Source organism: Amblyraja radiata, chromosome 2 (assembly GCF_010909765.2).
Source record: "Amblyraja radiata isolate CabotCenter1 chromosome 2, sAmbRad1.1.pri, whole genome shotgun sequence".
NCBI lineage: Eukaryota > Metazoa > Chordata > Chondrichthyes > Rajiformes > Rajidae > Amblyraja > Amblyraja radiata.
This window is the reverse complement of record NC_045957.1, coordinates 27,097,057-27,111,664: the sequence shown is the minus strand read 5'-3', so window position 1 is coordinate 27,111,664 and position 14,608 is coordinate 27,097,057. Positions and strand designations below refer to the sequence as shown.

Here is a 14,608-nt window from a genome sequence, read left to right as displayed (position 1 = left end):
GAGGTCAGGATTGAGCCCACGTCTCTGACGATGCGAGGCAGCATCTCTACCACTCAGCCACTGGGTCACCCCCCGATTTGCCAGAAAATAATGCCGACTGTGTTCATCTGTTGAATTGTGCTGATTCCGCCCCAAACAGAACTGTAGGTCGACACTAATAGACAGAGCCTTGCCTTACAGTGCAGGCAGTGGGCATTTGCAGAGCAAGGCATGGATGTGAACATCTTGCTGTCAAAGCAACGAAAGGCTTTGGCTTCTCACCACTCGGAGCTTGAATCAAAATAGATGTGATGTCATGCCACAAGGAGGAGGCAGGCTTTGGCCAATGGTTGCTGGGAGGTTTCCTTTTACAGTCTAATCCATCCAAGCTATTTTAAAGCCACATTGTGCACAGCTGCAGTTGACGATCGGCTGCAGGGGAGTTTGTAGCTGCGCATGTCTGTATTGACTGCACTCAGGAGAGGCGAGTGAGCCCGGAGTTACTGCATCGGGACATTGCCTGCTGTTGTCCTGGATGCTCAGTGATTTGTGGGATGCGCTTTATTTTGTCTCAGGACAAGGACAGGTATCATCGCTGATTTTTGTTCCCCACTGTTTAGTTAGCGTGCAAAGTGCTCCTAGGGCCAGCCGTGAAGATCTGCCTTCCTAAGTCAGCCAGCCCTGTGCTCTTCTCCGCCGAAGCAGCCCCTTCGTCTGCTGACGCATGGCATGATCAGCTTCCACACTGATCCAGACCACTGCTGCCCATGAAGCGCTTTGGCAGCCTCAGAGGGAGCAAGAAACGCAAGGACCAGGAAAGCAAACCAGAGCGACGGCAGTCAGTGCCTCATGGTCTTTTAGGTAAGCAGCTCACACCACGGGCCGGGCACTGGACTGGGTTACTCCTTCAAGATTGATAATACTTCCATGAGTTGTCAGGAATGTCATCTTCCCCCTGTTGTCAGGCTTCTGAACGGCCCCTCCATAAGCTAGGGTGCTGTCCGATTCATCTCTACCCCATTGCGGACATTGGACTTTGTCTATGGAACTGATGCGCTACAATGCTGAGAACTATATTCTGCATTCTGTATCTTCCCCTTTGGTCTATCTATTGTATTTGAGTTTGATTTGATAGTAGTTTAGTTTAGTTAATGATACAGTGTAGAAACAAGGGCAATTTACAGAAGCCCATTAAAGTACAAGGTTACAGGTCTTTGTCTATGGAACTGATGCGCAACAATGCTGGGAGCTGTGTTCAGCACTCTGTAACTTCCCCTATGCTCTACCTATTGTACTTGTATTTGAATTGATTGTAGTTTAGTTTAGTTTAGAGATAGGTGTGGAAACAGGCCCTTTGGCCCACCTTGACTGCGCCGACCAATGATTACCTGTACACTAGTTCTATGTTATACACACTAGGGGCAATTTGCAGAGGCCAATTAAACGATAAACCTACAGGTCTTTGACTATGAAACTGATGTGCTACAATGTTGGGAGCTTTGTTCATCACTCCTTTATGCTCTACCTATTGTACTGAAGTGTGACGATTGCAGTTAGTGGAGTTTAGTTTGGAGATGCAGCGTGGAAACAGCTGGTCCCTCTTTTATATAGAGTATAATCTCATCTGATTGGAAAGCATGCAAACATAGATGTTCACTGTAGCTCGGTACACGTGAGAATAATAAATCTAAAGCTATTTCCACTCATTGTAATGGGTTATGAAACCTCCTTAACTCTGCAATGTACATCTATATATAATGTTAATTCTGTGTGCAGAATAATTGGGGAAGAAATGTATCCTGTATTTGGTTTATTATTAGCATGTGTACAAACAGAGATAGAGTGACAAACTTTGTTTTGCATGCCTTTTAGGCAACTCATACACGAGTACATCAGGTAGTGAAGAAATAAACCAAATGGAGAATGTGATATTACTACTATTGAGGAAGTGCAGGTTATAAAAAGTGCAAGTGCCATAATGAGGTAGATTAGAAGATTCCTTCACATAGGAATAAGGCAATTGGCAGAAGAGTATCTCATATTTTGCTTGGGCAGCTTACAACACAGTGGTATGATATTGATTTCTCTAATTTCACGTAACCCGTGCGTTCCCTCTCCCATCCTAGCCATCCTACTACTTCCACTGTTTGCATCCTTGTATCCTTTCGTTGTCACCTCTTCCCCAGCCAACAATGGGGCACTACGGGCTCCACCTCTCCTTGGTCATCTGTTGCAGGTCCTGCATTGTTCTGGCCTTTTCTTACCCACCCCCCCCCCCCACCCCCTCTACTTTCAGTCAGAAGAAGGGTCTCAACCAGAAACGCCACCCTTCCTTTTTCTCCAGAGATGCTGCCTGACTTGCTGAGTCACTCCGGCACTGTGTATCTATCTTAGCATAGGAGTGATGCATTAAAGAGTCTATGACCAGCAGGGAACAAGCTGTTTTTGAATCATGTTCATGTTATAGGAGGAGAATTAGGCCATTCGGCCCATCGAGTCTACTAATCAAGAACCTGTCACTCTCTGCTTTAAAAGTACCCAATGACAGTATCCACAGCCATCTGTGGCAATGAATGTTCCACAGATTCACCATCCTCTGACCAAATAAATTCCTCCTCATCTCCTTTCTAAAGGTACATGCTTTTATTCTGAGGCTGTTCCCTCTGGTCCTCGACTCTTCCACTAGTGGAAACATCCTCTCCACATCCACTCTATCCAGGCCTTTCACTATTTGGTAAGTTTCAATGAGATAACCCCCTCATCCTTCTAAACTCCAGCATGTACAGACCCAGAGCCGTCAGACACTCAATAGACAATAGACGATAGACAATAGGCGCAGGAGTAGGCCATTCGGCCCCTAAAGCCAGCACCGCCATTCAATGCGATCATGGCTGATCATCCATAATCAGTGCCCCATTCCTGCCTTCTCCACATATCCCCTGACTCCGCTATCTTCAAGAGCCCTATCTAGCTCTCTCTTGAAAGAATCCAGAGAACCAGCCTCCATCGCCCTCTGAGGCAGAGAATTCCTCAGACTCACAACTCTGTGTGAAAAAGTGTTTCCTCATTTCCGTTCTAACTCTCCTAAATAGGACTTCGGCCTATTTTATTATATGCTTCTTAGTACTTGGAAACCTCATCCTTAATGATGGACTCTAAAATCTTACCGACCACTGAAGGCGGTCTATAGTCTTCTCTCTTTGCCCTGCTCCCTACTTGACTAGCGGAGTAGTATTTTCACAGGGGGTAGCATTTGGTTTCAATTGGATCTCTAAGCACATGTTACACAGGCTTAGTTTAGTTTTGTTTAATTTGGTTTGGAGATACACCATGGAAACAGGTTCTTTGTCGCACCAAGTCCACACCGACCACCCCTCACCTATTCACACTAGTTCTGTGTTACCCCACTTTCCCGCCCACTCCCTGCACACTAGGGGAAGTTTTACAGTCAATTAACCTACAAATCCGCACGTCTTTGGGAGAAAGCCGGAACACCCAGAGGAAACCCGCTCAGTCACGGAGCATGTGCAAACTTCACACAGACAGCACCCATGGTCAGGGTCAAACGCTGGTCTCTGTTGCTGTGAGGCAGAGGCTGTACAAACTAAGGGGTAACATACAAGAAAGCTGGGCTGCGCATATACTGGGTGCTTTCCAGTAGTCATTTCAAAAATGGGATAGGTGACAGGAAGCTGGTTATCAAATGCATCTATTGTAGGAAATCGTTTTGCACAGTGAAGAGTGTGAATCCATAAGGTATCTTGATATTACACATTTAAGTATCCTATTAGCGAGCTGTACTTCAAATTTTCCAAAGGTAAGTTAAACTTCAATGGAAAATTGTAGCAGCCAGGAGAAAGTGGATTAGGTACAGAAAAAAAATGAACCGAGCACATCTGATTGTACATGGAACCATGTCCCTATATTTCCTGCAAGTCCATGTGTCTATCTGAAAGCCTTTTCAATGCCACTTTCGCGTCTGCCTCCCCCACCAGCGCATTGCAGGCAGCACGGTGGCGCAGCGATAGAGTTGCTGCTTTACAGAGCCAGAGACGCGGGTTCAATCCTGACCACGGGTGCTGTCCCTACAGAGTTTGTAAGTTCTCCCTGAGACCGCGCGGGTTTTCTGCGGGAAGTCCAGCTTTCTCACTACGTTCCAAAGACGTGCGGATTTGTAGGTTAATTGGCCTCTGTAAATTATCCCTAGTGTGCAGGATAGAACTAGTGTTCTGATGGTCTACATTATCTATACCTCTCACTATTTTTTTCTACTTCTTTCAAGTCTCCCCTCAACATCTAACGTTCCAGAGAAAACAATCCGTGTCTAAACAACCTCTTCCTGTACCTTCACCGGTTCTAATCCAGGTGGCATTCTGGCAAACCCCCTGTACAACCTTTCCAAAGCCTCCACATCTTTGCTGTAATGGGGCAATCAGAACTGCATGCAATACTGTAATTGTGGCCTAACCAAAGTCCCATATGGTTATGACCATGCTTTTCACCACAAAATGTCCAAAAATGTTTCACAGCCAATGAATCGCTTTTGAACTGTAAAGGTAAACTGCTTATCAGTTATAAAATAAATAGCAAGGTGTCATGAATTGCAAAGCAACGCTGAACATATAATCTGCTTTGGTGAGGTAGACACAAAGTGCTGGAGCAACTCAGAGGGCCAGACAGCATCTCTGGAGAAATGGGTGATGTTTCGGGTCGGGACTCTGCTTCAAATTTTCATCAGTTTCAGATACGCTTTGGAATGCAGTTTGAGGGACAAATGTTAGCGCGGGGTGCTGGGGATAACTGCGCTGCTCCTTGCTGAAACAACGAGGCACAGTGGCACAGCCGTTGAGTTGCTGCCTTACAGCGCAGGGACCCTTCCTTACTCCATCCTGACTACGGGTGCTGTCTGTACAGAGTTTGCACATTCTTGCTGTGACTTTTTTCCCGGGTGCTCCGGTTTCCTCCCACATCCCAAGACATACACACGCAGCGAGACTCCTGACGGGCACCCGAAAAAGGGACCACATCACCCCGATCCTGGCCTCTCTCCACTGGCTCCCTGTGCGGTTCTGTATAAACTTCAAGATTCTCCTCCATGTCTACAAAGCCCTCAATGGGCTTGCCCCCACCTACATAAAAAGTCTTCTCACCCACCACTCCACCTCCAGGCGCCTCAGATCGGCCGACTTGGGGTTGCTGAATATCCCGCGGTCTAGGCATAAGCCCAGGGGCGACCACGCCTTTGCGGTTGCAGCTCCCAGACTCTGGAACAGCATCCCCCTTCCCATCAGAACTGCCCCCTCCATCGACTCTTTTAAGTCAAGACTAAAGACTTATCTATACTCCCAAGCCTTTCCTGACGTCCTCTGAGTGAGGGCTACATGTATATATGTATGTAGTTTGTTTTGTTGTGCTATTCTTATAACAAATGTAAAGCACTTTGGCCAACGAGAGTTGTTTTTTAAATGTGCTATATAAATAAATGTGACTTGACTTGACTTGACTTGACTTGACATACAGGTTTGTAGGTTCATTGTTTTTTGGGCGGCACAGTGATGCAGCGGTACAGTTGCTACCTTTCAGCGCCAGAGACCTGGGTTTGATTGCTGTCTGTATGGAGTTTGTAGGTTCTTTCCGTAACCAGCGTGGGTTTTCTCCCGATGTTCAAGTTTCCTTCCACACTCCAAAGACGTACATGTTTGTACGCTAATTGGCTTTGGTAATATTATAAATTGACCCAAGTGTGTGTAGGACAGTGTTTGTTCATGGGTCACTGGTCAGCGCTGGACTCAGTCGACCGAAGGGCTTGTTTCTGCGCTGCATATCTAAACTAAACTAAACTAATATTTCAAAGGCTGGGCCTTAGAACAATGTCTGATCCAACAATGTAACTCTGGACAACGTAGTTCGTGTTGCATCAGCTGAGGTGATGATCCCAGACTTGGTTGCCGAGTTTCATGTGCAGTCAATACTTGTTAAAGAAACTGTACTGCATTGTCTGCTCTGTGTTTGGTACTGTTCCCAAGATGAGAGAGGATCTGTACAAGTGGATTTATTTTTTAGGTCTTTTAACGCCCACATGCTTCTAACTTGGAAACAAGTGTCACATTGACTGAGCGCAGACCCATGTCTAAATCCTAAGTATTTTTGTTCAAAACCATGATTCACAAAAGCACCAACTGAAAGGTTGGCTAATCGGGGATCTAAATTTATGATGAGGCATTTTATTGAGGTTTTTGTACGGCAGCTCCTTGCATTCGGCCTAGAAATCATTCCATATCCTGCAGCATCTGGGAACAGGGACCCTGCCTTCAATTTCCCAGAACCAGGGAAATGTCTCGGTTGTCTCGGTTGGTTGTCTCGGAAACAGGGCGATATACACAGTGCCTAGGAATTGAGGCCACATCTGGCAGTATCTGGGAACAAGGATCTGTGTGAAGTATGTAGATAACGGGGCCACATAGACCTTAGACTTCAGAGACACAGCGCGGAAACAGGCCCTACGGCCCACCAAGTCCGTGTCGACCAGCAATACCCCCGTACACTAGCACTATCCCACATGCTAGAGATAATTTACCATTTTTTTACCGAAGCCAATTAACCTACAGATCCGCACATCTTTGGAGTGAGAGGAAACCGGAGCACCCTGAGAAAACCCACGTGGTCGCAGGGAGAATGTACAAACTCCGTACAGACAGCAACTGTAGTCAGGATCGAACCTTGGTTTCTGGCTCTGTAAGGCAGCAACTCTACCGCTGCCCTCTGTAGGGGCTACATCTGCAGTTTTGGGGAATTGGGGCACTGTCTACAGTCTTGGAGCTAGGGCCTCTGCTGCATTGTCTACTTCAGACTGATCGACAGGTGACGTTTTAGACTGAAGAAGGGTCCCGACCTGAAACAGCGCGGATCGATCAGTCTGAAGAAGGTTCCTGACCCGAAATGTCACCTATCCATGTTCTCCAGAGATGCTGCCTGACCTGCCGAGTTACTCAAGCACTTTGTGTCTTTTTTTGGCTTGCAAATCGACCAGCCCACATTGTAAGTTCAGGCCAACTGATGAATCCATGATGACACAGCCTGCACATCCAGCCTGTCACGTCTAGCATTGCTTGCTAATTCAAAGACATTCATCGTCAGTGCATTCTGCACGCATTAAATATAGCTCTTCCAATTCTGGCCTTTTGATATGAAGCGTTGCAATGCAGAGCTCTGTGCTTTATGCTGCCAAGGTCCCAACCTCTGGAATTATCTGCCTTAAACCCCTCTGCCTTGTCACTAATATTCCCTACTTTGGAAGGAAGTTGGAAGGAACTCTGATGCTGGTTTATACCGAAGATAGACACAAAGTGCTGGAGTAACTTAGCGGGCCAGGCAGCATCTCTGGAGAAAAAGGATTGACAGATTCTTGATTGGTAAGGGGGTCAGGGGTAATGGAGAGAGGCAAGAGAGTGGGATTGAGAGGAAAAGATAGATCCGCCATGATTGATTGAATGGCGGAGCAGATGATGGGCCGAATAGCCTTATTCTACTCCAATGATTTATTATCTAATTAGCCTTCGAGGGTGATCCAAACTCTTTATTCTGCTCTGGTTGACTGTGCCATGTGCAGCTGAAGACAAATGCATCAACATTAGTGCTGTGGAAGAGCCCAGAACTGGAGGAGCAATATTTGATAGTAGCAGCGTGCGCTGATGATGTATGAATCAGAACTGAGAAATTATTGTATGCCCAATCCTCAAGGCGTCGAAAACCCATGCGATCACAGGGAGAACGTACAAACCCTGTACAGACAGCATCCGTAGTCAGGATCAAACTGTTGTCTCTGGTGCTGTAAGGCAGCAACTCTATCACTGTGCCACCGTGCAAGTAGCTGTTATTATTTGCAAAGCTCGACAAATGTTAACATCGAGAACAAATTAAATTTCTCATGGGCTTTTCAACATTTGTCAAAGTAATCAGTCAACGTTTGTCAAACTAACTGCAAAGAAAATTTAAACAGGTGCAGTTTGACCTGAGGATTTTCGCCACAAGTCACAGGTGACATTTAAGTTGTGTCAGCTCAGCAATTCCTCTCATAGTGTCACAGAGTTATACAGCGGGGAGACAGGCCCTTCAGCCCACTTTGTTCATGGTGACCGAGCTGGCATACTTGCCTGGTTCCATTTGTCAGCATTTGGCCTATGCCCTCTCAGTCCCTCCTATCCATACGTCTGTCCAAATGTCTTTTAAAAGTTGAAATTGTATCTGCTTCTGTAGCTTCCACTGGCAGCTCATTCCTGATGTCAAGAGTCAAGTGTTCTGAATGTGTGTGTGTGTGGTGTGTGTGTGTGTATATATATATATATACACTGTATATACATATGCATACACAAACAGGCAAAGAGAAAAATAACATCCCCAAGTCTGTTTAGTTCAGAGTCTATTTGGAGGTTGCAGTGTTCAATAGCTTGATGGCAAGAAACCGCTGCTGAACCAGGACGCTCGGTTTTGGGCTCCTACTGTATACCTCCTCCCTGATGGCAGGAGTGAAATGAGAGCGTGGCCAGGGTGGTGTGGGTCTCTAGTGAAAATGTTAGTCCTGAGATCCCTCTTGGACCTTTCCCCTCTCGCCTTAAGTCTATCCCCACTAGTTTTTGAATCCTCTACTCTGGAGAAAAAGACTGTGAGCGTTCATTTCATCCACCCCCTCATGATCTTGTGCACGTCAGTAAGGTCACCCTTCAGCCTCCGACACTTGAAAGAAAATTGTCCCAGGCTATCCAACGTCTCTCTATAACTCAAGCCCATAAGTCCAGGTAACATCCTGGTGAATCTCTTCTACACCCTCTCCAATTCAATGACATTAATGATTCAATAATATTTTACTGTCACATCTACCTCGGTACGGTGAAATGTGTTGTTTTGCATTCAAGCTGGTAAAATCAGGAAACAGACATCAACTAGGCAGTACATAAGTATCATCATGTTTCTGGTGTTGATAAAGTTACAAACATTCACTGAACAGTCCTATAGCTGGGCAACAAGAACGGACACCTGCATTCTCAAAGCTGTTGGGTCAATTCAGCAGTTCCCCATGGATGTGGAGAGGATGTTTCCTGTAGTGGGAGAACATCGAAATCATTAATATCAAGGGCACGGCACCAATCCCTCTGGAACTTGGTTGATAACAGCCTCAGAATAAAAGGACGTGCTTTTAGAAAGGAGATGAGGAGGAGTTAGTTTAGCCAGAGGGTGGTGAATCTGTGAAATTCATTGCCACAGACGGCAGTGGAAGCCGTCATTGGGTATTTTTAAAGCGGAGATTGACAGGATCTTGATTAGTAAGGGTGTGAAAGGTTACTAGGAGAAGGCAGAGAGAGGCAATGCAAGGGTTAGTTGAAATGAGAGAAAACAATGTTTTCTAAGCTGCCCTAGTGAAATATGCGGTGCTGTTCCTCCAATTTGCCTTTGGCCTCACCAAAATACTGGAGTAACTCAGTGGGTCAGGCAGCATCTCCGGAGAAAAAAAAGGGTCCCGACCCGAAACGTCACCCATCCTCTTTCTCCAGAGACGCTGCCTGGCTTGTTGAGCCACACCAGCACTTTGTGTTTGTCTATCTGAGTGACTTGCTCATACTTCCAAACTCGGGATTTGAACCCAGGATCTTGTGCCTCAGTGATGGCCTCGGATGCCAACCGGTGTATTTTGGATGACGCCACGTTTTTGAAGTACCACCTTAGTCTCTTTCAGACAGCACTATTTATGGAAATGCTTCCCGAATGCCGCTGACGTGAAGCGAGATAGTGGGGATTGAGAGTCAAGGAGTCAACAAAGCGCAGTGCAAAAGCCCACGAGCAGTAAGTACTGCACTGGATAAAGACCCTGATGAAGCTTTAACATCCCACCTTGCACAGATTGTTCAGGTCATTCTGCAGATTGGTCACCGAGGGGTATATGATGAACATCTCCTCTGTACATAATGAGAATTAAGGTGCACTTGTGTTTGCAGAATAGTTTAACTTGCTTGCCAGACTGGCGGACAGAAGAAAATTTTATTAGGATGGAAGTCTTTGATGGGGTGCAGCTGACGTTTTTAGCTGAAGTCGCCCTGGATTTCTGCCGGGGAATGTCCGAATGATTAAATGTGGGAGGTTCAGTCTTGTCACATCACTGAACTTCAATGGGTCAGTGGTACTTTTTATTGTCACATTAGCGAAGTGTAAACACACAGTGAAATTCTTTCCTTTGAAGCAGTCCAGTAGAGTATTGTCATACCTAAGCACATCCCTGATTAGCAAATCGTATAAAAATAGTCTACTGATCCAGCAGCAGGCACCATGTTTTGGCACCATTTTCAGAATCTAGCCCCTGCTTTAGTTGTTATGAGCGCCGTCCGATCCCGGCGAGCCCCAGGCTGCTGTGGGGTCTCCACCCGTCGCCTTCCTTCGATGTGTGGATCGAACAACGAACCAATGTCCCTCTCCTCGCCCGACCATCTTTGTTCCATGGGGGAGCCTCCCGTAGCCAACCTCGAGGGCACGATAGGCCAGACCAAAGATCATGGGCCAGACCCCAGCTCCCTCTCCTCTCCTCTCCTACTGGCCTCACCCCATGACTGTCGCATCCGTCTTCTTCACCGGCTCCATCCTCCCAGTCGCTGGCCTTCGGGGGACGAGCAGGGGTTAGCTCCCTTCTCCGAGCAGGGACCAGCTTGTAGGCCGGGGTCCCGGGGTCTTGCGTTAGGCCACGGGGCTAGGGCTCAGCGATTACCCTCTGTAGCTGCAACTTTATTATATTGTAGTATTAATGTCGTCTGTTCCTTACATTACTCCTTTCTTAAACTTCCCTTTCACACCAGGTTAGGAACAAGGATTCAGTTGGGGGTTGATGGATGTTCACAAGTCTTACTGACCTTTCTGGATATTTTGTGAAATGTATTTTTGTTCCGTTACTTTGGACGACACAGTGGGGCATTAGTAGAGCACCAGTGAGCCGGGCACGATCCTGTCTACGGTTGCTGTCTGTACAGAGTTTGTACATTCTCCCCGTGACTGCATGGGTTTCCTCCGCTTGTACTTATAATAAAAACTGCAGATGCTGGTTTATATCAAAGACAGACACAAAATACCGGGTTACCTCAGCGAATCAGGCGGCATCTCTGGAGAACATGGATAGGTGAGGTTTTGGATCGGGATCCTTCTTCAAACTCTGCCTGAATGAACAAAGTCCAAGAAGGGTCACGACCCGAAATGTCACCTATCCATTTTCTCCTGACCTGCTGAGTTCCTCCTTTTTTGAGTGACTTTTTTTCCCCTCCAACCATTTCCCTTCACTTTCCCCAGCACTTTGTGTCTATCTCAGGTTTGTAGGTTAATTGGCTTCTGTGAATTGTCCCTGGTGTGTAGTATAGAACTAATGAACAGGTGATTGCTGGTCGGGGTGGACTTGGGCCGGTTTCCATCTTGTATCTCTAAACTAAACTATACAAAACTACTTATGGTCGCATTATTTGACTGACCACTTACACATTGTCTCTGGCAAACAGACCCATCACTTTAAAGTAGGCGTACCTTGAGGAGATATCGCAATGGAGTAGACAAAATGTTTAAGAAGGAAATGCAGATGCTGGAAAATCGAAGGTAGACAAAAATGCTGGAGATAATCAGCGGGTGAGGCAGCATCTATGGAGCAAAGGAAATAGGCGACGTTTCGGGTCGAGACGTTTATTGCAGCTTAAATAGACCCATTGGAGTTGCCCACTGCGTGTAAAAGAGAAGGCAGGCCATCTAGTCGACAGTTACGATGTGTCTGTGTATGCAGAGGGTTGCACGTTCCCGAAGAGAGTCGCTGAACTGGCAGAGTTTACGCGGCAGACTCGTAAATAGCGGGTTTGAGATGAAGTTCCGGGCATGCAAGAGCCATTTACTTCCCAACAAATGGAACAATGTCTGTGCCTTCAGCATTTCTCAGCATCAGACACCGGGAGTTTCAATCTTGCCCATGGCAGCAGGAGGTTTGATTGACAGGCAAACTTCTGATTCAACATTTCATACCCTTAAGCTGGAAAAAGTGCAGAGCAGATTTCCGAGGATGTTGCCAGAACTGGCGGGCCTGAGCTACAGGGAGAGAGAGGTTGGGCAGGCTAGGAGAGCAATAGGCTTGGAGAGCAATAGGCTGAGGGGTGATCGTGTAGAAGTGTATTAGGGGATTAGATAGGGTGAATGCTCAGTCTTTTACCCAGAGTAAGGGAATCAAGAACCAGAGGGCTTCGGTTTAAGGTGAGAGGAGAAAGATGTAGACGATTCCGAGAGGCAATTTTTTCATTTGGTGGGTGGTAGGCACATGGAGCAAGCTGCCAGAGGAGGTACTATATCAACATTGAAAAGACATTTGTACAGGTACATGGTATGATAATTAAGAAAATACAGAGGAGCAGAGTTCAGAAGAACGAGAAGTGCACTTATTGAACCGCATAAGATGCTGAGAGGATTCCCCCATCAGGGCAACTGTTGAATCAGGATAGAATCATAGGGTGAAAAGGAAGGAAAACGGGCCCTTTGGCCCTTTGACCCGTCCATGCCGACCAATCGCCCATTTAAGACCATCTGAATAAGTGTACCAACGTAAAATGTTGCCTATCCATGTACTGCAGAGATGCTGTCTGACCTGGTGACTTACCCCAGCATCAATTCCCAAAGTCGACGTTGAGGGCAGGTATCCTGGCTGCCCTAGGCCGTGATCTCTATTGGTCCAGCAAAACGGATAGGCTCTGGAACCATGGGTGCCGGAAAACCGATGGTGGATCGGTACATTCCACATATCTGCAGTGAACACCATTTGGCATTCCTTGGCCTACTTACTGAGCTGATCCAGATCCCGCTGTAATTCTTCATAATATTTTTCACAGTCTATGATAGCACCTATTTTAATGTCAGCAGACACATTAACAATGATCAAGATCCCACCGTAGTTTTTCGCCATCACCTTCACTGTCTACAATACCATCTATTTTAGTGCCATCTGCATCTCTTCTACATCGTTGGTACAGATGACAAGCAGCAATGGGCCCAGCACCGATCCCTGAGGCTCACCACTCATCGCAGGCCTAAGGTCCGAGAAACAGCCTTCTGCCATTACCTTCCTGCCATCGATAATTTTGCTTCCAAGAACCTGGCTCTCCATTGATCCATGCGATCTAACCTTCCAGGTTAACCTACCATGCGAGTTTCACAATATACCGTCACACAGTTAAGATGAGATGAAAGACAATTCTTACTCTCGATAGCACGTGGAAGGGCAGTAAATAGTGGGATATAGATAATGTTCGGGCATATGAGATCAGTTTAACATGCCATCATGTTTGGCGCAAACATTGTGCGCCATCGGATCGGTTCTTGTACTCTAGTGTTCTATGTTGTTGGAGCCACGTGAAACTTTGGGTGCCTTTGCGAACTGTGGAGGCTGATTCATGAAATATGCAGCGCCGGAGACCCAGGTTCGATCCTGACTACGGGTGGCGTCTGTACAGAGTTTGTACGTCCTCCCCGTGACCTGCATGGGTTTTCTCCGAGATCTTCGGTTTCCTCCCACTCTCCAAAGACGTACAGGTTTGTAGGTTAATTGGCTTGGTAAATGTTTTTTAAAAATTGTCCCTAGTGGGTATAGGATAGTGTTAAAGTGCGGGGATCGCTGGTCGGCGTGGACCCGGTGTGTCGAAAGGGCCTGTTTCCGCGCTGTATCTCTAAATATATATATATATATATATATATATATATATTCAAGGCTGAAGAAAACCTCTGTCTTTGAGTATAATGAACACCCAAGGGGAATAGGCAGGAAAGTGGTCAGGATTAGACTGGCCGTGATGTTATTGAATGGCTGACCAATATCGCTTGCTCTTGTTCCTCTTTCATATTACCTTGTAATTTTCCAGGACCAGAAACAGGCAATGGGGCTCATTGCATTAAAAACGGAAAACGCTGTATATATTCAGCAAGTCAGCGAGAAACTAATGTTTGAGATCGATATCCTTTCAGCAGAGTAGCAAGTCAGGGATCAATGAATCAGTGACCATGCAGGAAGGAACTGCAGACGCTGGTTTAAACTGAAGATAGACACAAAAAGCTGGAGTAACTCAGCGGGTCAGACAGCATCTCTGGAGAAAAGGAATAGGTGACGGTTCGGGTCTCAAATAAAAATGTTCATGCTGGTTTGCCTCCTTAACTTGCTTTTATTCATTTTCCTTTCCTTTCTCTCCTCATCTTTGATGAGCTCTTGAGCACACCTCCAAATTCAGGGCCAGTTTCTTCCCAACTGTTATCAGGCAACTGGCCATCCTATCAACAATTAGAGAGCGATCCTGCAGTACTATCTACCTAGGTCTATCTTCAATCGGACTTTACTGGACTTTATCTTGCATTATTCCCTTTATCATGTATCTGTACATTGTGGACGGCTCGATGGTAATCATGTATAGTCTTTTTCGCTCTCTGGTCAACACGCAATAAAGGCTTTTCATTGTACCTCTATACACGTGACAATAAACTAAACAAAACTAAACTAAACTAAAATGCCTTAAATTATAAATCTACAGACAAAGGACTGTCCAGTGAGATGAAGCTGGAGTACCCGTGTTCTACTGCTGTGAAC

At 46.2% G+C, this 14,608-nt stretch overlaps 1 protein-coding gene across 5 annotated transcripts in view; it reads left to right on the top strand.

Annotated features, from left to right (window-relative positions):
• The window catches only part of prkag2 (protein kinase AMP-activated non-catalytic subunit gamma 2), a 397,145-nt gene that overhangs the window by 254,832 nt on the left and 127,705 nt on the right, over nucleotides 1-14,608 (top strand). Inside the window, exon 1 of one of the 5 annotated variants that reach the window (XM_033043964.1) lies at nucleotides 394-840. The exons of the other annotated variants lie outside the window; for them this stretch is intronic. Coding sequence (XP_032899855.1) covers nucleotides 747-840 — 94 coding nt within the window. The 5' untranslated portion in view covers nucleotides 394-746. Of the gene's footprint in view, nucleotides 1-393; nucleotides 841-14,608 lie in introns of those variants that run through there. 5 annotated transcript variants of the gene reach the window in all.